The sequence below is a fragment of the Watersipora subatra genome, chromosome 9, assembly GCF_963576615.1.
Source record: "Watersipora subatra chromosome 9, tzWatSuba1.1, whole genome shotgun sequence".
Taxonomy (NCBI): domain Eukaryota; kingdom Metazoa; phylum Bryozoa; class Gymnolaemata; order Cheilostomatida; family Watersiporidae; genus Watersipora; species Watersipora subatra.
Window position 1 is genome coordinate 1129747 of NC_088716.1, and position 23000 is coordinate 1152746.

Below are 23000 nucleotides of genomic sequence, written 5' to 3' on the forward strand. Positions count from 1 at the left end.
GTTTTCATGTTCATCAAAGTGACTTTAATGCTGCTTCATATAGCAAAGTTATGAATTTTAAAAGAAGAGATTTAGTTATATATTGTGGTTGTTAAAGAAAGTCTAACTGAGCATTGCATATGGATGAAGAGACAAGGTTGAAAGAATAAGTATATTTAACCAAGAATAATAAAATACAAGCAGGATGTATTACAATGCAGAGAACAAGATCATGTGATCACTTTGACAATGTGGTGGGTCTAGTGGGGCTAGCGTGTCCTTATTTACTATAAGCCTTCCCTCTGGTTTGAGGGCTGGCTGGGCATTTCTCTTGTCATTGCTCATTGGCTGGTTGGGCTAAAACGTAGGTCACTCGGCATCTTTAGTGTCTGTCTGGGTAGATTGTCAGTCTCAGCTGCCACGCTTTTAACTATCCGGGTGGTGACATTGATTGCCTGACAAATGTGTATCACCTGGAGTCTGTAGGTACACAGCGAATCGTTCCAGCCTCTGCTGAGTAGCAGCCAAATCTGAATAAACAGATATTTCTCATTATAAGTAATATATAAACGAAGGTTACTTTTACTGAAGAGCCGGGAGATAACAATGACAAATCTCTATCAACATGCTAAAGGCAGTGTAAAAGTTAAACTGCCGCCATTTTGATTTAACACCATGAACTTACATAGTAAACTCTCACACCCTACGTAACTCAAGCAGCATAAACATATCTACATAAAGTTACCAGGAGTGAGCCATGATTGATCAACCACAGCCTTATAGAATCAGACCGTCAGAGCAATACCACAGCTAGTATAAAATATACTAGTAGGTATTTTATAGGTTACTAGCATTGGGTGATGCTAGATAGTCAAGATATGAGGTGGAGAATAGATAGTCTTATAGGGCTTATAAGAAATAAAAGTACCTGCTCTCCGTTGTCTAGCCTCTTCCCGTAATAATGACGACATCCTCTCGCTGTCCTCCCGCAGCGTTGTAACTTGCTGTCTAGCCTCAACCAATGCTATAAAAGTGAGCGTGAAAAACCATCTGTTACATGTGCCACACTGTTACTGCTCATATTTGTGCTTGGATGTAAATAGATCTGCCAACTCTGACATGCATAGCCAATTACAAAAGAAACTGACTTCTCTTCCTCAGTAATGTACTAACAATAGACTAGTGAAATAATAACATAGAAAGTTACCTTCTGCTTGCTGCTGAGTTTGTCTCTGTAGAGCTGATACATTCTGGTCACTTTCTATTTGCAGGGTTGTAATTCGTTGTCTAGCGTCATCCAGAGCTGCAACAGAGTGAAAAAAACTTGCTGATAGATATTCAACACTTCCACTGCTCACATTTGACAATGACAGCGTGTGCTGAATACATTGGTGAGTAGATGCACCTTAGCCACATTAGCAAATTTACCTGCTAACAAGGCTTTTATATGCATTGTTAACCCTTTCGCAGGTGAGTTTTTGAGCCTATATCAGCTCGTCATTGGTGAATTAATTTTTCAAAAAAATGAAAATTCTGAAACTTTATTGAAATGATATTTTTTTGCTACACTATGGTTGTATGATATGTTTGTATCATATAACAAGGCACTGTACAAACAGTTTTACACCCTTTGTGCCTACATGAGCTATTTAAACTACCCTTACACATGTAAATTTTTAAGAAAATTGAAAAAATTGATGGTTTTTGCGATAATGTTTTAATGTTGAATAAAACATATTCTGTATTTATATTACAAATAAAACATATTACAAGTAGAACCACACTTTGAAGGGTTTAGTATCTTACCGAGTAAAAAAACACATCGATATTAATAACGATCGCCCAAAACGAGTTGAAATGAAAAGATACATGTCTAAAATGTAGTTATTCAAGTCCTCACATGTGTTCTTTTACTTTAAAAGTACTTAATTTGATAGAATAACGAACACAGACCAATACACGCGAGTTCTTTTGTTCACATAAAAGCATAAAATTCGATTCGGTGGAAAAGGCTTAGTATCTTACTGAATAAAAAAACATTGAACGACGTTTGATAACGATCGCCACAAAACAAGTTGAAACAAAAAGATACATGGCTAAAATTTAGTTGTTCAAGTCGCCACATATGTTCTTTTACTTTATAACGTATTTAAATGATTAGAAAAACGAAGACAGACCAGTAGTAAGTCTTAATACGTAGTGCGAGCGATATCGACATTAATGTCGCACCACCCACTAGGATCGATATCGCAAAACGACATTAATGTCTCACCACCTGTAAAAGGGTTAATTACAGAAGGAACTGAATGAATGGGCATGAAAGCAGGAATGTAAATGGTAGCGCAGAGACTGAGGTGTGTAGAAGCAGGGACTATGTAGAAGCGCAGAGGCAGAGAGTGGATCACATAGGCAAGTGCCTAGAGGCAAAGGCAAGTTCCCAGAGACAGAAACAAGCTAGTCTGGCAGATGTGGGTGGCCGAACTCAGTCTTGAGCCGTTCTATAAATAAACTCTATGTGCATTTTATATAGTAGCGTAGAGGCTGGCGATCTTGCACACAAGTAGGCAGGCAGATTATGTGGCGTGAGATTTAGTCGTGTACTCAGCAGTGAAATTGCGCAATCGGCCTTTACTTTAAATCAAAAGCGCATGAGCTTCATGGACTCACGCAAGCTTGCGACAGGTTGGCTGGCTGACTGCCAAGTAGGTGGGGCAAACAGGCTGTTAGGTGCTTTTCGTAGGAGCCGAGGCCAGCGTACTACTAATAATAGCCGGACTGCTCAGATAGCTGAACGCTGCAAATTTGCTCAAGCTTTTTGCAAGGCGAAACTTTCTTGAACATGCGGATCTATGCATTCCGGCTGGCTGGTTGCTTGACAAAGGTTCTATACACTTTTTCTAATTCCAGAGCAAACTTCTTTCCTTGGCTGAATAACGACTGGCCACTAGATGCATTGAAGCAGCACTTAGTGTGCTACACGCATAAGCCATTCGCGATTCCTTAGGAAAAATTTAATTCTTTTAAAAGTTATAAAACTTTGTAGTTATTGCCAGACAAGCTACACAAAAATAAATTTTGATGTTTTTTGTAAGAATTCCTCCAAGAACTAGCAAATATTAAATTCCTCCAAAATGCAACATCACCCTAGCTGTTCCTAATACACCTGCCACAGAAGAGATAACGCATATTGTCTCATAGTACAGAAGTGTAATGTTTCATATCTAAACACCAGCTTGAAGGAATGACTCACTAGTCTATCACCGCTGACTTATCTTACTCAGTACTATACTAACAATGGACTAGTAAGACATTTACATAGGAAGTTACCTCCTGCCTGCTGCTCAGTTTTTTCCTGTAGAGCAGAGACTTTCTGCTCGCTATCTCTCCGTAGAGCGGAAAGTTTCTGGTCATGTCTCTCTTGCAGTGTTTTTATCTGTTGCTTAGCGTCTTCCAATGCTACAATATAATAAAAAAGAACATGTGGATAGTACATAAAGCCGTAGAGACACAGGCGATTCTAGAAGTGTAAAGGCGGAGAGGTGTAGAAGCAAAGGGGTGTATAGAAAGAGAGGTGCAGAGGCAGGCAGGCACAGAGGCAGGAGCCTACGAGCAGAGGCAGGTCGGCCTGACAGATATGCTCAGCAGAATTCAGACTCAAGCTGCAAGCATAAAGAATTGTCTTGAGGAGCCCGGCTATATGGCTGGCAGATAATTATGCAGGCTGACTGACACGGGCGCCGGTTGGCAGACAAACTCCATATTAGTGCGATAAAATCAAACACTTGCCACAAAAACACGCAATGGTGGTCGACTTGGAGACGAAACGTGCGATCATTGTGGATTTGGCAGCATAGCGTGATATCATTTTTTGACTCAGTGAGAGTGAGCAGGCTTGCTTGCAGACAGGGCAATCAATTCGTCTATTTAATGACCAGAACATATAACCATTGTCTACTAGGAGGCAAAAGTGAGAAATCGTTGTCAGCTCAGCAGCGACACAAATGACCGTGATTGACTCTGCCAATAGGGCAGGCAAACTGGGTGGCAGACAAGCACTGTCAAGCAAGCGGTGGACACGGTAAGGTAGACACAGAAAAAACAGGTGCCAGCAGGTGTGGCTGGTAAGCAGGCATAAGGCTGGCAGGCAGGCTGCTAATGCTTGCCGTTTGTTTTAAAAGACGAGAGTTGCAATAGTAGTAGCGGTCGAGCTGCTACTACTATTAAGATAAAATATTAAAGATAAGTGTAGATCGAATAAAATCTAAGAAGAAAATGAAGCTCATTTCACGTCTACCAGTCTTAAGGTGTCAAGCCTCTGGTAAAATTAATCTTGCTGTTTGATAATGAATTCTCTAAGCAGCACCAGTAAATATGAAACTCTAACAGAACTCAGCACCATAGTAGCTGTTCCTGTTATCATCTGCCATAGAAAATGGAACCACTAATTGTCTTAGAGTTTATAAAATAAGAAATAGTTAACCTAATTTTAATCTTTATATCAAAGATTAGTATTGATATAGATTTAAAGTCTGAATATTAACTGTTATAGATTTAAGGGCTGAATATGAAAGCAAGGAGACTACAATATTCACTTTAGTCTGTCATTCACTTTACTACTAAACATGACAAAGGTTAGAGTCATGTTATGTTAGGAACAATTAAAATTCTGTGGATAATCTACAGCAGTGTAACATATGGTTACAATACTTTCTACTTGCCATCAAAAACTGCTGCATATATGATTAGCAGCACCAGCGAATATGAAATTCAGCAGGTGGGGCAAACAGGTGAAAAACATTGTGAATGTGTATTGGTGAATGTGTATTGTGAATAAAAGTATATGGACGACAAAAGCATAAAAAGACAGTTTCTGACGTTCGGTTTGCATGATCGATTCCATGTATCCATCCAGCAATTCGATTTATACAATTTCTCTTCTCTGCCTATTATTATTATTATTATTATTATTATAGATTTAAAGCCGGAATATTAAAGCAAGAAGCTACTACAATATGTACTTTAGTCTGACATTCAGTCTACTACTAAACATGACAAATGATAGAGTCATGTTATGTTAAGAACAATTGAAATGCTGTGAATACTCTACAGCAGTGGAAAATATGGTTGTAATACTTTCTACTTTCCATCAAAAACTGCTGCATAGATGATTAGCTATTCACAAAAAGTAGTGTAATGTTTAACCTCTAACCTCAGCTTGAAGGAATGACTCACTAGTCTACCACTACATACAATAATCATAGTATCATTACTATTGTGTTAAATTCTTCACATTTCAGACATTTCAAAATATAGAAATATTAACAGACAGAATAGTGTGGAACACGAGAGTCAAGCTACTGAGTCTGCCACAAGGAGTTGATATTTAAAGAGCTGCTAACATCACTTCAATCCTACCAGTTTTGAATATTAGTATTAATTTAAATACTCAGACTATAAACTGTTCAGCGGGAGGCTGGAGACAAGCAGCACTCTGTCTATGCAAGACTCAGTGAGTTTACAGGAAAATAGAGATGCAATTATCCAGGGTATGTCCCAGGGTTCAACAGTAAATGTATACAATGAATGAATTACTAGCATTAGTTTAGATTTTCAGTAGAAAGTTGCTGAGACTGAAGAGTTTAGCAGTAGAACAGTTCAAGTGAGTAGCTGGTATCACACTGTATAACAATCCTACCTTCTACTAGTGACTTCAGCTGCCATTTCCTCAACAGCTCTGATGATTCCTTCTCTCCCCAATACTCAGCATCCTCCAATGGAGTCCTTTTGTATTTATTCTTTATGTTGAGGAGTGAAGAGACAGTCACTAGAGACACGGATCCTAACATGACCTTCAGAGCAGTCGTCTCTCCATTGGATGCTGCATCGTGTAGTGGAGTGTAGAGGTTGATATCCTGTATGTTTAATAGGGAGTCTCTCTGTAGTGAGGAGAAGTTGTAGAGGAGGGACTCTATACACTTGCTACTTCCACACATTGCAGCCCATGCTATAGCTGTGCTACCGTATTCAGTCTTCTCTGCTACAAACTCGTACTTCCTCTCATCACTCACTGTGTCTATCAGCAACTCTACACACTCATTGTTGTCTCCACACCATACAGCAATGTGTAGTGCTGTACGTCCAATCTTCTGCTTCATCCAGAGCAACTCGTCTGCTGTTCTTCTGATTGGTGAGAGAAGCAGACGACAGATTTCTGTGTGGGCTTCTTCTGCAGCTAACATAACAGCTGTGTATGAGTCATGCTTGATAGTAATCAGTAACCTCAGCAGCTCTGCTGGTTGGACTGACTTTAAGGCTGCCCTCAAAGCACTAATCTCTATCTTTCTCTCTTTAACATAATCCTTCAGCAGTCCTTCCATGTTTAACTGTAACATATGTACTGCACTCTATTAGCTGCTGCATACAGTAAAATATGATAGAGAAATGGGTACAAAATGTGACTCAACTGCAGAGTTGGAAAGCTGCCAACCATAACAGAGTGGTTGCAGCTGAACCCTGGATATTTACAGAGTATTAAAGGTAGGCCCAGGGATGTCAGACTCTGGCAGAGCTGAGAAACATGAAATATCTGCAGTAGGAAGTATTTGCTGGTCTGAATATGACTGATGAATGAGACCAGAGCCTCCTGACCTTAACTTAACCTCACTACATGACAGACTCTATGAGTCTCCTCAGGGTAGAGAGTGATAGTCTCAGGAGGTCAGAGTTATATTATAATCACACTGACTCAGTGTCTCTCCTCATCTACTCTATTATTCCCAGTAAGTACAATATCAACAGATGCTAATATGATATATAAGTTATACTTACCTGTTGCTATTCTGTTTGTAACCTGCTCTGACTACTACAGGCTTCTTTATAGCTTGTAGCTGGCTATAATAATGTTATCTGTCTCCTGATTGGCTGAGCTGAATAAGATCAACTCAAACAGTGATTCATGATGAATTTATCAGATATTGAATAAAGGAACAGAAGCTAGTTGTTACTGCAGCTTCATGATTGGCCGGTTCCACAGCCTTGGTTAGTTTCACTTTCTGTTTAGTATTTAAAGTGAAGTTTATCTGCTTAATTTCATATAATAAAATAACAAAAATGATGTTATTTTACTAGTAACAGAATGGCCTCGGGCACTATAAATATTCACATTGTGACCACTAGCAGTAATGGGACGAATAGGAAATTTTATAAAACAAACCTTTATACAATCCGTGTTGCTACAATTGAATAGAACTCAAGATAAATATCCGTCTTTGATTACCATGTAAGTACTGAGTACAATGTTTTATATTACATTTTAGAAATAGTCTATCACAAACAGTAAATATTTAATATTTAATTAATATTTTTGATTAATATGTAGGTACTTAATACAATGTTTTATATTACATTTTAGTAATAATCAATCACACACAGTAAATAGTTAATGAAAATATTTAAAGACTTAAGTAAGTACACATATGTTAAATATCCCAGCATATCAGCTACTCACATTCAGCTAGCAACAACAATGCATAACTTATAGACACTTGCTAGCCAATGTCACACATAGTAAGATAGCTAGTGGCACGTACTAGTCAAGCTCTACAAATTAAGGCAAGTGCTTCTCATATACATTCCCAAATACCAAACACATAGTTTAAGGGCAGATAATAAACAACATTGAAGTCAAGGATGCTTGAAAGCTTGTTACGCTTTTCAAAGACACATGAAGTTTTGTTTGAAATAAGGATTTGTCTGCTCATTGCAAAATGTGGCCATAATTGTGATAAGGTACGCCAGCTTAAATCAATAAAATTAGATATTTTATCTTTGGTCATTTATATATTTTAGGTTTTAGGTAATTTTGGTTAGTATATTTTATCATGTGACAAGGCAAGTTAGCAGTGAGTGAACACTATTTAAGTATTTTTACAACTTTTATAAAGACAAAGTTTGGTATTAGCATATGCAATCAAAAAGCAGTTGATAAATTCTTTTCAATTTTTTTAACTTACTGTAAAACCTATAAATGAATGTTACCTCCATTTGAACATCACTTCGACATTTTTTTAACTTTACAAACCCATAATAGCAAGTAAAAAATTGTTCTCCAAATTGTAGTAATAATGACTCGGTTCCATTAATAACAAACGATTATAATTAGCTTTCAAAGCAACACAGTAAAAATGAATAATATCTGTATTAGACTAATCGTCAGGGCCGTATCATCCTATACTGCAGCTACTGCCATGGTAGTACCTATTTGTGAAGATAAAAATCCCGGAATTCATGTCATTTTTGCTTGATTTTATCACTTTGGCTGGCAAAATTGCCAAAAGGTCGTTTATCGGTTGCGTGGGGAAACGGCATTTATGTCGCTTTCGATAGACGTTTATTAAGCTGCCGTCTCGGAACGTTAAACAAAGGATATGAATGCTAGTAAATTTTAAATATCATCAACAAGATATTAGTAGATAAATTAAGATATGAAACGATTACCCGAAAGGCGTTGCTTTGTGCAAAAGAAATCGCGCCTCCTTGGAAAAGAATAAAAGCTGAAAATACCAGTCAACATCGGCTTGACTTTCCAAACGGTAAAATAAAATATTATTTGATCAAATATTATTTGATAGCTCAAACTTGAATCTTCTACTTCTTGCTCAGTATTATAGACTATAGTATAAGTGCATTATTTTTAACATGGTGCTCTATTAATTTTACCATTCAACTCTACAATATTATTTAAATAAATTATTTCATAGGAGACTACTCGTCTTCTACACCATTCAGCATTATACCCGGTGATAATTCTACCTCATGCTAGCAGTGGCCAACCCCTTTTGCAGCTCTCATTCACATTATATTTTTAATAAGCGTTGTTAAAGACAATCTCAATAAACAGTAATATATTTATAAAAAATTGCTGTTAAAACATGTGCCCATCAGAAGCCAAGTGTGCTAGATTTGCACCATTTTGACTAGTTATACATACTAAAGATTTTTCCGGAGGAGGATCCCCAGACCCCCCTCCCCCAACTGAGAGGGCGTTCGGTACCTCTCTTAGACTTTTCCTGCAGTACCATTTTCAAACAGGTGGATACTGCCCTGCTAAAAGTAGATCTTTGGTTTGACACGCTCTTGATACTTTGATGTATGTAAAAAACGGTTTATATTTACGATGGTATGTGAGTGACTAGTTTTAGTCTAAAAGTTGTGCTTAGCGATGCCGCTATAGGTTTATCATTTGCACGAAACGCAACCCGTAGTTGTCTCGCTCTGCTCAAAAAGATGTTTGAACGTTAATATCATTTAGTTCAGCGGGGCAGAAGAAGAGTTGAGATCAGAAAACACTATGGAAGATATTGAATAGCCAAAAGATGTTTGTTCTATCGAATGCAACAATCGGAACACAATCGGCGAAGCTGACGAGCAAATATTCAGTTTCAAAGATCTTAATTTTTGTTTCTGCAGGTAGTAAGTACGGTTTGTTTGTCACTTGTTCGTGAATGTATACATTTGTAAGATCTACTAACTTATTACTATAAAGCTTGTAAAGCTCCAGATTTATAGCATATATTATTTAATAGCATCATTACGGTTATCCTGTCAGTTTTGACTGCAAACTGTAGCAAACATATCGATGAGTGCAATGAGCTTGTATGCAACTATGTTAAATATAGTATAGCATGATATTATACCTCCAAACTTATAACAAAATAAAAAATTTGAAGCACTAACAAATTTCAAGGCAAGGCAACAGAATCACCTGCTATACGAATCATCGCGGATTAATTGCAAGCAATAGATATCAACTAGTAGAGATATTACTCGGCTTCCCATGCTTGTTATTTAGAGATCCTCAACAAGTTAGCAGATTTATTGCTTTCAAAAAGGTTAATGACCTTAAGGGTTAAGACATTGATTTCGCCTGACAAAGGGTCAAACTTACCTTTCAAAATTCAGACGAGCTATTTACAAAATACAACACTACCATCTATTTGACCGCTATTATAAATTGGGAAAAGGTTAAAAATAGAATGCAATGTCATTCATATTGAGGTTTCATGGTAATTTTAGCAGTAAACAATTCTAAATTATAAACTGAATATCCTCTGACATACCCTCTAAGTCAACTTGATCTGTCATTCAGCCAAAGTTCCTCTGCATATGACATAGTTTCATACGAGCAAAGTACAGAATAATCCCCATGCGTAGTGAGCGTACATTGTCAACCTTTGGTTGGGCGTATCTAATCCGCAGATAGTTATCGAAGAGTAATAAAATTCTTGATGATATCAAACTTTTTATTAAGTTGACCTGAAATTGTAAAATAAGATGAAACTGTCATGGAAGGATTAGCATGATTGTTACTCGCCATGATGCGCCTTATATAAGAATTCCATATAAACACACAAAATCGTTAATAAATAATACAGGTGTGATACAGGATGGAATTAAAACATGTGATACCACTTCTCTATCTGTTTAGGAAACAAGAGAAACAGAGCTATAAACAAAGTATTATCAATAAATTACTAGTTTTAGTTGATAGCTATAAAGTACTACAAACATTACTATTATTAATATTATAATTACTATTATTACTTGTTACTATTATGTCTTACTGAGAGTTTCACCATAGAGTTGACCTCGAGCCCTCTGCATCACACCCAAGGCCCACCTACTATCCTCTATTGTTGAACTCAAACTGACAGTTTTTAGCTATTGCCACACAATGAGGGACCACCCAGTGCTAAAAGTTGAGCTATTTTAAATCAGTGAATGGAAATGAAGAGAGCACTCAACCAATGTGACCAGCTGGCATTCACCAGATTGTCTGTCACATAGTATAGCTTGTAAACAAAACTTCACCGGGCTACTATATTGCTGACTCTCATCTTTTCCTTTTGTGACAATCACCACAGAATTTAGGTTATTTAAAACTGCTTGATAAACTAGGTTAAAAAATCGGCAGTGAAACCTGCGAGTGGTGACAGAATTTTTGGTAATATATTTACTAATATATTATAGTACAAATATATTCTTAGATAGCTATATTAATCCTATGTAAACATCCACTCTCTTCCTTTGTGAAATGAACAATAGAAACACTGTATGCGTCGATAAAAGAGCGTTTCAACTGGTAACAAATTTAAGATACGAGATGAATTCTGAGCCAATACATGCCTTGAGATATGAGACAAATTAGAGATACTAGCATACGAGACAGTTTCAATGCTTACGAGAACAGCATCACTGATTCTTTCTCGGCGGATAAAAATGATAAAGAAAGCTAGCTGTGAGTGAAAGTGATAAAAAATATAAAAGTGAAGCAAAATGATCTTATTCGAAAAGTACAAAAATGGAAAACAAAAATTGAATAAGCTTAAGGTGAAATAAAAACTTATTTATAATTGTATGCGTAATCAGCTAAATTAATTTAAGTTAAATGTAAAGTATATTTACTGTTGCGTAGCGTAACAAAAGTGTAGTGTTCAGAATGAGTTGTAGTCAAGTATTTCCTGAACCACCGCTAGCCTCTATACCATCTGTCTCGAAGGTGAGAACTCTATACAGTACTGCATATAAAGATGTTGTTTTATTGTAGATCATAATCATTAGATATGTTACTTGTTACTCATCTAATTATCTAAATAATTATTGTAGACCATACCCATTAGATAGGTGCTTGTTACTTTGTGACTGCAGGTGGTGAATTAAACCAATGAAAACACATTTCCAATGTAATATCCACTTTAGCCTCTTTATTCTACTGGAAGGAACCAATTAATTCCTTTTTATTAAATACATAAGAAAAATTGTTTGGAGATATGAGAATTGAAATGGGAGCTATGTTTCAGAACTAATTAAGCTCGTATGTTGAGGTATGGCTCTATTTCTATTGATGAACAAGAAGATATTATAAGGGGAGTCAAAAATTAGTGAGGTATTATTATGTTAAGCATTAGTCAAAGCATCTCTAGATGCTTTGACTAGTAGTACATAAAAGTACTTTGATATCCTAAAATAACACTCTCCCTATAACAATTCAAATCTAATATACCGTAAAACCTCTGAACGCTACCTACATTTGAATACCACCTTTATTTGACTGTCACTGACTTTCTTTGACTTTTATGAACCCATAATATCAAGTGATCAGTAGAAAAGAGCCCATTATACAGTATTGATAATTAATCGCTAACAATAAAAAAAATCGTTATTAATGTAAACGATATGATTATGTTTAAAAGTGATAATATTTATGTTTCGCTTCGCCCGTAATAGAGCTAAGTTTATATTTCGAGAATTCTGACGAGCCATTCAAAAAGTACACTGCATGCCTGCCTCAATATGAATGCCACCTCCAATTGAACACCACTGTAAAAAAGGGTAGAAAATAGAGCGCCATAGCGTTCAGTTAGAGGTTTTCCGGTAATATATTTTAATACACAAGATGAAAATTTGAAATTAAAACCAAGAAGATTCTTTGAAGTGAAAAATTCTAAAAAGGTCAAAACTTTCCTCACTCTTGTTTTATATTGGACATGACATGTACTAAGCCTTTAAAGAAAGTACTGGGATGCTGAAACTGGAGCCAACCACTAACCTATCTGGCCTGAACATTGGAACTGCCAGAATAAGCGAGTAACTGGGAAGGGAACAGCACACAATGTAACAGGAAGCCTACACAAGAAATACGGCAGCTATATGTAGTTGTGATGATCAGGGTACATGATGAGCTGAGATAAGCGAGTCTTGTGGGTGGTGAATAAGGGAATATATCTTTTATGCTCTTATTAGTGTCACTAATTGATCATTTTCTAATCATTAGAGCAATATGCATATGGAGAGTGTAACTCCCAATTTACAGACATGTGCAGGTCTATGTGATACATGTAGATAATCAAGTATTCCTAATTTATGATAGATATTGTTGCACCATAGTTGTTCTATTTCCATCTGCTAGTTAATGAGGCTGAACAATCAGATTATTTGAACATAGAAGAGCACATAACTCCTGAACGTAAAAACAGTATAATATCAAGACCTTTTTGATGCCAGCTGTCATATTGGAGACTGTAAGCAACCAAAGGGACAGAATAGCCTTGAACTATGAGAATTTTATAAAAATACACTGTTACAGTGGCAGTCAGAGTAAACTTAGTCTTCAGTTCATGGTTTGCTCCAATTTTAAAATATGGCTGGCAGATTCAAGCAGCAGCACTGATAATGTAAACATCGGGTGCAGCTGTATGTAGATGCTTCAAATGAATGAAAAGTTAAAAATTTGAAAATAGGAGTACAAACGCAAATAAGATGACATGTTGCTTATGTCATGTGACTTAACACCGCAGTCATGGACTATTGTGTTGATAGTCTAAAAATAGAATAGGGTAAACTGACTAAATAGATGATAAAGAGAAGACAACTGAATAATAGAAAGCACTGGAAATCTAAAACTAAAAGATAAACTGATATGTCTCTCATTTTATCTCATCAGACTTTGAGAGCATGAAAACTCATAGTCAAGATTAAAACTGATGATGAGTGAAGAATGAGACAACAAAACCACAACTACTAAAGAACATATAAATACTGTTTGACAAGTGTTTTGACATCGCCCAAAACCTCCAGCTCAACTTGAGGTTTCAAAAGAATCATTTTGATATTAAAGCTTGCCTACAATTAATGAACATAGCTTGGCTGGTTGTGACTGCGTGTACACTGCAAATAGCTTGAGGAAAGTTTTGGCTTATTGCAATGACGTCATACCAATAAATAGGAAATAACAAAAGCACTGACTGAAATGGAAACTAGTGTTTGAGTGCTGTGAATGTGTTGGAAACTAACATCACTTATTCATAAAATATTCAGGAGTATATTAATGAGCTTATGATGGTAGAGCTAGCAGAAGGACTTGGATGAAATGTACCTGATCAAAGTTCTGCAAAGGTGTATATCCATATATATGAATCTCAATGTTTGTGGCCAGTCCAGTTATTGCGTTTAAAAATTAGGAATAAAAAATCTGCCTCGCAGATGATTTGATCTCAGAACCTCCCTGTCTGCAGGCCAGCAATCTAATCCACTACACTACGATAACAAACCTTTCAATGGCTGCTAGCATTTTTATTGAAATAGAGAAATTAGAGAAATAATCAAGCTTGAAGCTCATGAGGTCATTAACTAAACAGTTGATTATAGTTACGCAAGACAACTATTATTCAGCCGTCTGCAAACGCGGTCATTGTTTTAGTAAATACAAGTTTACTTTCGCTAGCTTACCAAGTATGTTACTCAAATTCATTGCGTTGTTGTTTATTCCTCGTACAACTGTGCCAGGCATTTGGCTAAAATACATTAATGTGGGAGTCGGTCTGTCCAGTGATAGAGATCAGATTTTAGTGACAAAAATACACTTCACAGAAGATTGGATCTTGGCACTTCCAGTTCTAGAGGCCACGAGCTTACCCATTAGATTATGCCTTCAACTGAGTACAGCAATCAATAATAGTGAAGATATTCATTACGTTAGTTATAATATGCCTTACGACATTACATCTCATGCTGGGCTCTCAGCCTCACCAGATGAATGCATGGTGTAGCAGGAGTAACAAAAGCAACTTATAAACAGTCGTAGGTAGTATAGTGTGGGGATGGCATTTGTTGTTTGAAAAGGTGTTATTGACTATCGTTGGAGTTGTCCCACCGATAGCGATAGTATCGAATTATCAATGAGCAGACAGAGTTCACCGATAGTTATCAAGTGACTTGGCAGCTGGTAAAACTATCGAATTATCGTGCCTGAAGAGATCGAGGACTGTGGGAAGGAATAGGAAAAGGTGATCGAGTTATCAGATCCATTCAATTTATCAGAACACTGTCACAAGTCCATGTATTTATTAGTCGACAAATGTACAAACTGTATATAAATCAAACGCATAGATGGCTTGCTGCAAATTAAAAAGCTTCTAGTGTGAAGTTTAAAAAAATCTCATCAGAAAGTATCGAGACTTTTCTATCACTTGAGATTGGTTTGTTGTTTGACGTCTTGTGATTGCCAGGACGTTTTCAGATGAACAAAACCAAACTTGATCGATGTTGAAATGCTCGGAAAAAAGACATCTTTTTTTGAGCGTTTTAACCCATGATATACAGCCCCCAGGAATGATATACAGGGGACTGTATATCACTGTTTTAACCAAGATCAAATTTGCCGATTTTCCTTTAAGTTTATTCGAAGGTTAGCTCACTTTTCTTAGCTTTTGGAGGGCCATCGCTAATCAGATGATTGGCAAAATTTGATTTTTGCAAACCTTCAGAAAAGTCATTATCGAAAATATTTTGCAGATGATGGTAATAACACGTCTAAGAACTACTAAAAGTTGAGGTTTGACTCTATGGCTCGAAATAAAGTGATATTCTATAGCGATATCAACCGTCGTAGTGGCCGTTGGGCAAAAAACTGTTTGAGTTAACCAAGTTGAGGTCGAGTTTTCTAAAGCAATTTATCATTGCGTGGGAACGGACCCAACAGATCCGTTCGAGTTAATCACGTGTTCGAGCTATTCGAGGGCGATAACTATCGAGTTATATTATTTTTTATTATTCGATAACGATATATTTGTTTCGGATCTTTCGATAGGCTAAAAATAGGCAACAAATTCATATCGAGAAATACAACTATCGACATCGACTATCGAGCTATCGCGCAACCCTAGTATAGTGTAAAAGTAATGTGTTAGGTAATATAGTGTAGGCATTGCAATTGTAATTGCAATGTAAGGGTAATGTAAAGGGCATTTACTTAGTATTATATGAGTTTAATACGTTACACAAAGGCTACAGTTTAGAGACCCAAAAAAGTTCTCACATGTCAGGCAATGTCTCAGGGTCATGATTTTCCTTTTGGCCATTTTGTAAGGAAGACTAAGAGCTGCCCAAAGTATAGCCTATATGATTAGATCACGCTTTTACAAAAAATACCAGGAGTACAATGACGAATGATGAGAGTGGAATGAAAAAGTGAAAGGTCTTGACAGTTTAGAATATTTTTAATCTTTCATTTATTTTTTATAACTTAAATGTTTGTTGGTTACAATTAGTCTGTTTCTGCTTACAGGTACAACATGTGTGACTATTAAAATTGGAACTCGGCCATCGAATTAAGGAACTTTGCATTATTCTCTCCTATTATGTCTCCTACATTATTGCAGAAGAGAAAATACCCAAAATTACCCTAGCTTAGCTAAAATACCCAATATATGTAGCTACGGCGGTTCATGATGGCGGCGATTAACTGTTAGTTTTTGGGCTTTTAAGAGCTTGTAATCACATCTCGACATATTTTGTACCTACAACACAGCATAGTAAGAAGTGGTGAATCTTTTGATACCAAATAACTGTAATGTAAATTTCGTTGCAAGTATGCCTTTAACACTAACGCCTCAATCAGCTATTCAAGTTTTTGCATTAATTCAGTTTGGTTAATCATCATGTTTTTCTGTTTAGTTCACAAAAACAATATAATAATTTTTATAACTTATTATTGCCTCTAAACTAGTAAAACTAGAATTTAGCTATTAAATTAAGGAACTTTGCTCAGATCTTATTGCAGAAGAAAAAGCACAAGGAAGCTGCTATGAAAATGCCCAGTATTTTTATAACAGGAGGCAGTGAGAAGAAAGAAAGGAATATTACAAAAACACCGCACCATTATATTGACGTTTCCAACTGTACACATATTTTTTACCAGTGATAGCGGGCCTAAACTGAAGCCTACTGTAGCCTGTAATATATCAAAATTCGACTTATAGCAGCTACTGTAAAATATTATATTAAGAAATCTTAACCTCTCCACTGGGCTGGTTACAAACACATGATTCATCAATGCCTTAATGATTGCAGTTGCCCAAACACATTTGCGCCCATACCACAGCAAGGTTAAATGGTTAAAATAATATGTTCATCGTGAACATAATTTTTCACTGCAGCCGCTACATTTATATATTAAATTTTAGTGTATGAAGATCTGCAATGGACTTACATTTCTGCAAGACATCGATTTATAAAAGTTGCGTACTATTGGATGTTTTGAGTGCTAAACCTTCCTGTTTCTAGGTTATGTGATGTCTAATTTCTGTTGAGTGTAATCGAAAAGTAAATGAGATGTTGTGATGTTTGAACTACAGACTTCACTGTTGCTTCTTACCACCACCATACACAATGCATGTATTGCTAGCGATATGAGCCCGTTTTTAATTTCTTTTTTCTCATGTACCACCTATGCTCATGAAACGATAGCCAATACTTGTGAAACTACCATATACATTTTCATATTATAAAAACTTGGAAGCACCAAGTAGCCAACTCGTGCAAACAGGTAAAACGTTTGCACTACTTCAACCATTTCAGACGTAGATATTTATGCAAAACATAAGTTATTTTGTGGAACTAGGCTGGCTTTACTCTAAATGTTGTCTTCCTTGCTTATATTGTGCTACGTATTTTTGTCCACGACATCGGCTGTCATTCTTGGCGCGAGTTAACACTAATAAACTTTGAGTGAAACTGCAATTCTTCGAATATACAATTAGCCACTGAATCGCCAAACGCAATAGAACTACAGTGAAGATATCAAAACAAGCTCTTAGTAAAAACAGCTCTTTTTAATTACCAATATATTATGTTCTCCCACACTTACGCGCTGGCCAAGTGGTGGAAAATCCAATTATAATGATGACGATAATAAGAGATCTGACCAACTTACGTTGACCCGATAGCAAAAAATAATGCCAAAATAGTATAAAACGGCAGGTAAAATACATTGTTGAACGTTCATAATTATTGAAATATGGTTACATAATTGATCAAACACTTACATGTACAGTCTCACAGACAACATGCGTAGATTCTTCTTGAGACATATTTGGCTTGCGCGTAGCCAGAGCGTGAAACGCAATAATAAAACATAATGCGTTCGCGATGACGTAACCTTAGTTCGATAGGGTAGCCTAACGCGACGTGTCATACCACCGCAAAATCAAATTTGCTACTTTGGAAACTTTTAGAAGGAACTTCAGTTATAATTGCTTGCAGCTGCGTTTAATTAGCCGTCATTTATGAATCGTGAATGACATGTTCAAAGCAGTTAGGTAATAAAATTTCCGATAGGTTTTGAGTCACATTATGCGATCAGTAGCATTGTCTGCCGTATACCTGTAGAAGGGGGGGGGGGGAGGTGACAGTTCTCTAGTGAGAGTTACGTTTATGTTCTGCAAAAGTACCCAAAGAAAATGGTCTATTATAATGATCAGCCAATACATGTGTACGTCCTGTATTATTTTTTTTCGAACGAGTTATCAACAAATAAACTATTATAAGCGACTCCATTTGAGCTTTTTATGATAAATGCGCTGGCGGCCGCGTTGAAACCTATAAATATTCGCCACGCGTTTTCCATTCCGAACCAACTATGAAGAACACTATCACAAGTTATGAGGGCAGGTAGTTAAAATGCACTGATATTTTTTCAACTGGCATCTATGTGTATAAATATAACTATACAAAAGTTTAGGCTCAACTGTACCTAAGCATAAGTTTAATTGTACGATGACAGCCCAAACTAAATTGATTGGAATTGGAGAATCCCAAGTACTATAAAAAAGAAACATTGCTTCATCATTGTAAGCCTAGTTGGTTGCTTTAGGTTTTGAATAATTTTGTTTGACTACCAACTTTTGAACAGTCTAAAAAGAGCAGATTGCACAACCTAGTGAATAGAGTAAACCTAATAAAATAGTTTGTGGGGATTGGCTAAGGATTTAAATTAACCGATTATTTTAACAGCTCTAGTTAAGGCAAGAATAATTTGTATTCATATTTTGTTATATTTCAAAAAAAATTTAATTTATATACTAGAGATTCCCGTCATGCAGCCCACTACCAAAGTGATAATTGAAAAAGAAAGGGTACTGCCGGTTGAGAAATGCAATATTAGCAGTCGAATGGCACTGCAGTGCAATAGGAGAACTGCAATGGTAGCTGTAATGTACTGGGTGTTATTATGTACAACAAACAGGAATAATGAAAGGAAAATGTTATGTTTATATCTCTCCCCTGCAATGGGAGAAATGTAATATTATAAGTAAAATGGCAAGCCGCTGTGTAATATACACAGGCTTGGGGGGAGGCTGTATATCATTGCTCATAGCAAGCAATAGCAAGAAGTTGTGATATTCATCTATATATCTATAAAATTACGCTGAATTCAAAAATCTAAACAGATTTTACCTGCTTGATCTCCATGGCTGCATGCCTACTTGATCTCTATGGCTGCATGCCTACTTGTCCTCTGTGGCTACATGCCTACTTGATCTCTATGGCTGCATGCCTACTTGATCTCGATGGCTGCATGCCTATTTGATCTCTATGTCTGCATGCCTACTTGATCTCTATGGCTGCATGCCTACTTGTCTTCTATGGCTGCATGCCTACTTGATCTCTATGGCTGCATGCCTACTTGATCTCTATGGCTGCATGCTTACTTGATCTCTATGGCTGCATGCCTACTTGATCTCTATGGCTGCATGCCTACTTGATCTCTATAAACTTGATCGCTCTTGAACTATAGAAATAGATGTATATCTATAAGAAAATGTAGGCCTATTTCTTAATTTTGCAGACATTAAAAACGGCTTAGCAGTACCGCAATATTGACTACAGCCGCAGTATCATCAACAAAATCTTTTGAAAAATAATAACAGTAACATATTGCACACCATCGGTCACTATAGGCTTACTTTGATCTTCTAAATTCTAAAGGATATTCTTATAATTAAATCTTATAATAATCCGATAAAACTGAATAATTATTCTTATTATTAAATATTGTAATAATCTTATAAGAATCGTTAGGAAAATATCATCGTCATTTTCTTTACTGTCACTGCTTTGGACATCAATTGGAATATCGAAGTACTCATTATAAGTGTCCAAAATGTCAGAGTCCGGTAGAATTGGCAAAAAAAACGATTACTTTTCAGTACTTCTACGTTGATTACAGAAACCTTCGGCAATTGGACAATGCCATAGACTGGTGAAATGTGCACACCTTTTTTGTGAAATGCGCACGACTTCATGGTTCTACTCTTTGTTGCACGGCCTTATCAGCGTTTCATTGGCCGGTCTTAATTTTGAGTAAAAAACGCTCGTCAAGTTTTTATCGCGAGTTTAAGCCAAATTCATCTGTCTATGTATAATCCGATCAGATGGGTTAGTTTTAGGATATTGCAGAAACTGTTCAAAAACTTGGTAACATATATGTTTACACGTGTTTTGTATCATTATTAATTGTTATACTTGAGCGACCTTACACAAAAATGGTTAACATTTTTGGTGTTTTTTATGATACAAGGGTTTGATAACGGCCGTGGACGGATAATCTTTCGGGAGTTGTCTGCGTATATGCATTTATCATTGAGCTCCCAAACATTCGCTTCGCTCGTGTTTGGTTGTGGGATAATTGACAAGGTTTAATGACGGAGAAAAAAATAAATATATTGTATTCATTGAAATTTTTATTATTTTTTTCTTAAGACAAACAAGACAAAACAGGACACTAAATGTCAAAACAAGTGAATTACCTACACCAAAATACTTTTACAAGAAATATAATGTCCTACAGTGCGTTATAGTAAAACACTAATTGTTGAGAAAGAAACATTGGGGACAAGTGAATCAAAGGCTATGTTATCATTTTATTATTATTATCAGTTATTATTATGTTACAAGTACAGCTTTAGCCTGTGGTCTGTTACAATGACATCAGGTAGAAGCAGCATTCCAAGCTGCTGTGACTAAAGATGAACACTTGAAGCTAAATAACAACTTGATCCAAGTGATAGAGTTTACTAATGATATGAGGTCTTGTAATAATTTGAACCAATTGTTTGAGGTTTTACAGTAAAGCTAACCAATAGTGAAGAGTGGTTCATAGCTGTAACTACTATTAGGTCTTACAAAATTTCCAAGACTTTGTAATGAGGTAGCCGACCGTCAGGAGAGTTTTTATTCAGTAGTCTTTTTACACTGTGGTCACACTAGACACTCTATGCTCTAGCTGCAATTGTCTTTCCTTTTCCAATCTTGTAATTGTCTTTCCTATGATAGGGTTTTCTATAAATAAACAGTTGAGGGAGAAAGTATGGCAGAGAGAGAGAGAGAGTGTGGGAGAGAGAGATGAAGAGAGAGAGTGTGTGTGGGAGAGAGAGTGTACGGGAGAGAGGAAATGAGAGAAGGACGGAAAGGTAGAGAGAAACGGGAGACAGAGAGTGGAAAGGAGAGGAAGGGAAAGAGGGAGAGAGAACGAGTGGGAGGGAGACCGAGAAAGTAAGCGGGAGAGAAGGAGCGGGAAGGGGATGGAGAAAGAGGGAGCTGAAGAGAGAGAGAGGGAGCGGGAGAGAGGGGGAGCTGGAGAGAGGCGGAGAGGAGGTGATAAAAAAGAGAGTTGAATAAATAGTAGTCAAAACAATAATCAAAGAATAAAGATTGTGTTGTGAGAAAAAGTGAACAGACAGACAACAGACAATACTTTTATAGATAAGGTAAAGATGAACTGTATATATTGGTAGGGAGCTAAATATCAGACACAGGTGCTTAGCCAAATACTCTGATGATGACTTATGTTACTATGGTTAACACTCATGGTGACATCTTTCTACAGGTTCTCTATAGCAGCCCTGAAAATACGACAAAGGCGGTAAAGAGGCATGATATCATTCCTTCAGATAACCAGTCTGGTGAGTAGTGAACTGTTTCCAAAAGTATTTAAATAAACAAGAGAAAAAATAAAGTCTGAGATGGTCACTTAATGACTGGATCACTAGCAATGACTCAGGGTTATGAGACTAAATATACTTGTAATATATCGGAAGGCATGGAGCATATACATACAAAGTTTAGCTGAAATCAGTCAAACTTCATAATCATAATCTATGTGCTTTCGAGTGTGGAAAACAAGGAAACGCATGATGTTTGGGCATGCCAACAGACACACAATCAATGAAGTGGAGTTTGTTAATATAATACTAGATACTATATTAATATAGATATTTATCTTTTTTACTAAGATAAGAGCCGTGTCCGTCTCCCTGCAACCATGGTGACAGGTTGTGAAAAAAACATTGCAGCCTACAGGATTTGAACTCCTCACATGTGGTTCAACAGCTCTTCACGCTTTCAAATGCCATAATCTGTCTTCTAAAAAATTGGTATAAATGTGCACACACTCGTTCTCTGAACTTTATTGGAACACCTGACAGTCTCACAGCACCCTGGACTACCCGGGCACTAGTGTAGGTAATAGGACGGAATTTCATGTTTAAAATGGGAACGCTACAATTTAACAAGTGAAAACACAAGCATTTACATCCACCCTTGTTAGACACTAGTGTAGCAGTTTCTCTCAAACACTTCCTTCCTTAGCAGTTATTTTCAATGTTTCAATCATCAACTGCTGGAGTTGTTAAATTAAACACATCTTACCGCTACCACCAGTGTGGTGGATTTTACCGTGCCACTTTCACAGTTTCCCACAAGCCGAGTAATCACGGAGACCGAGTTGTTATCTGAGCATACAATGTATATTTACATAATAAATATAGTTGTATTAATATAACAACGTCATGCATACATAAATATTACACAGTATAAGGATAGTGTCTCTTGTATGCAGGGAGCTGCGCTGCTCTGCCTGCCTTTTCATCGCGTCTGTTGTTTTATCTGCTTCATTTTTGTTGGCTCCGCCCACTTGCAGTTTCGCTTCCCGCCGTATTTTTGGTGGCTACGTGACCCACGTTACTCCTGATTTATCGTCGGCCCAGCCTCCGGGCGAGGGAGGGAGGCCTGGCCCGGCCTGTCACTTGGCCGTCACGCTGGCACCGGATCTGGTCGCGATGCGTTTCCTTCGCATAATGCTAATAAAGTACGAGGTGGTGAATGACAAAGTATTTAATTTATCC

General features: G+C 36.8%; 1 protein-coding gene across 1 annotated transcript in view; it reads right to left on the reverse strand.

Annotated features, from left to right (window-relative positions):
* Positions 1–308: 308 nt before the first annotated feature.
* The window catches only part of LOC137404150 (nuclear mitotic apparatus protein 1-like), a 321406-nt gene continuing 298714 nt past the window's right edge, over positions 309–23000 (reverse strand). The window contains exons 4-5 of the mRNA XM_068090305.1: positions 908–1003; positions 309–509 (exon numbers count right to left, since the gene is read on the reverse strand). Coding sequence (XP_067946406.1) covers positions 406–509; positions 908–1003 — 200 coding nt within the window. The 3' untranslated portion in view covers positions 309–405. The remainder of the gene's footprint in view (positions 510–907; positions 1004–23000) is intronic.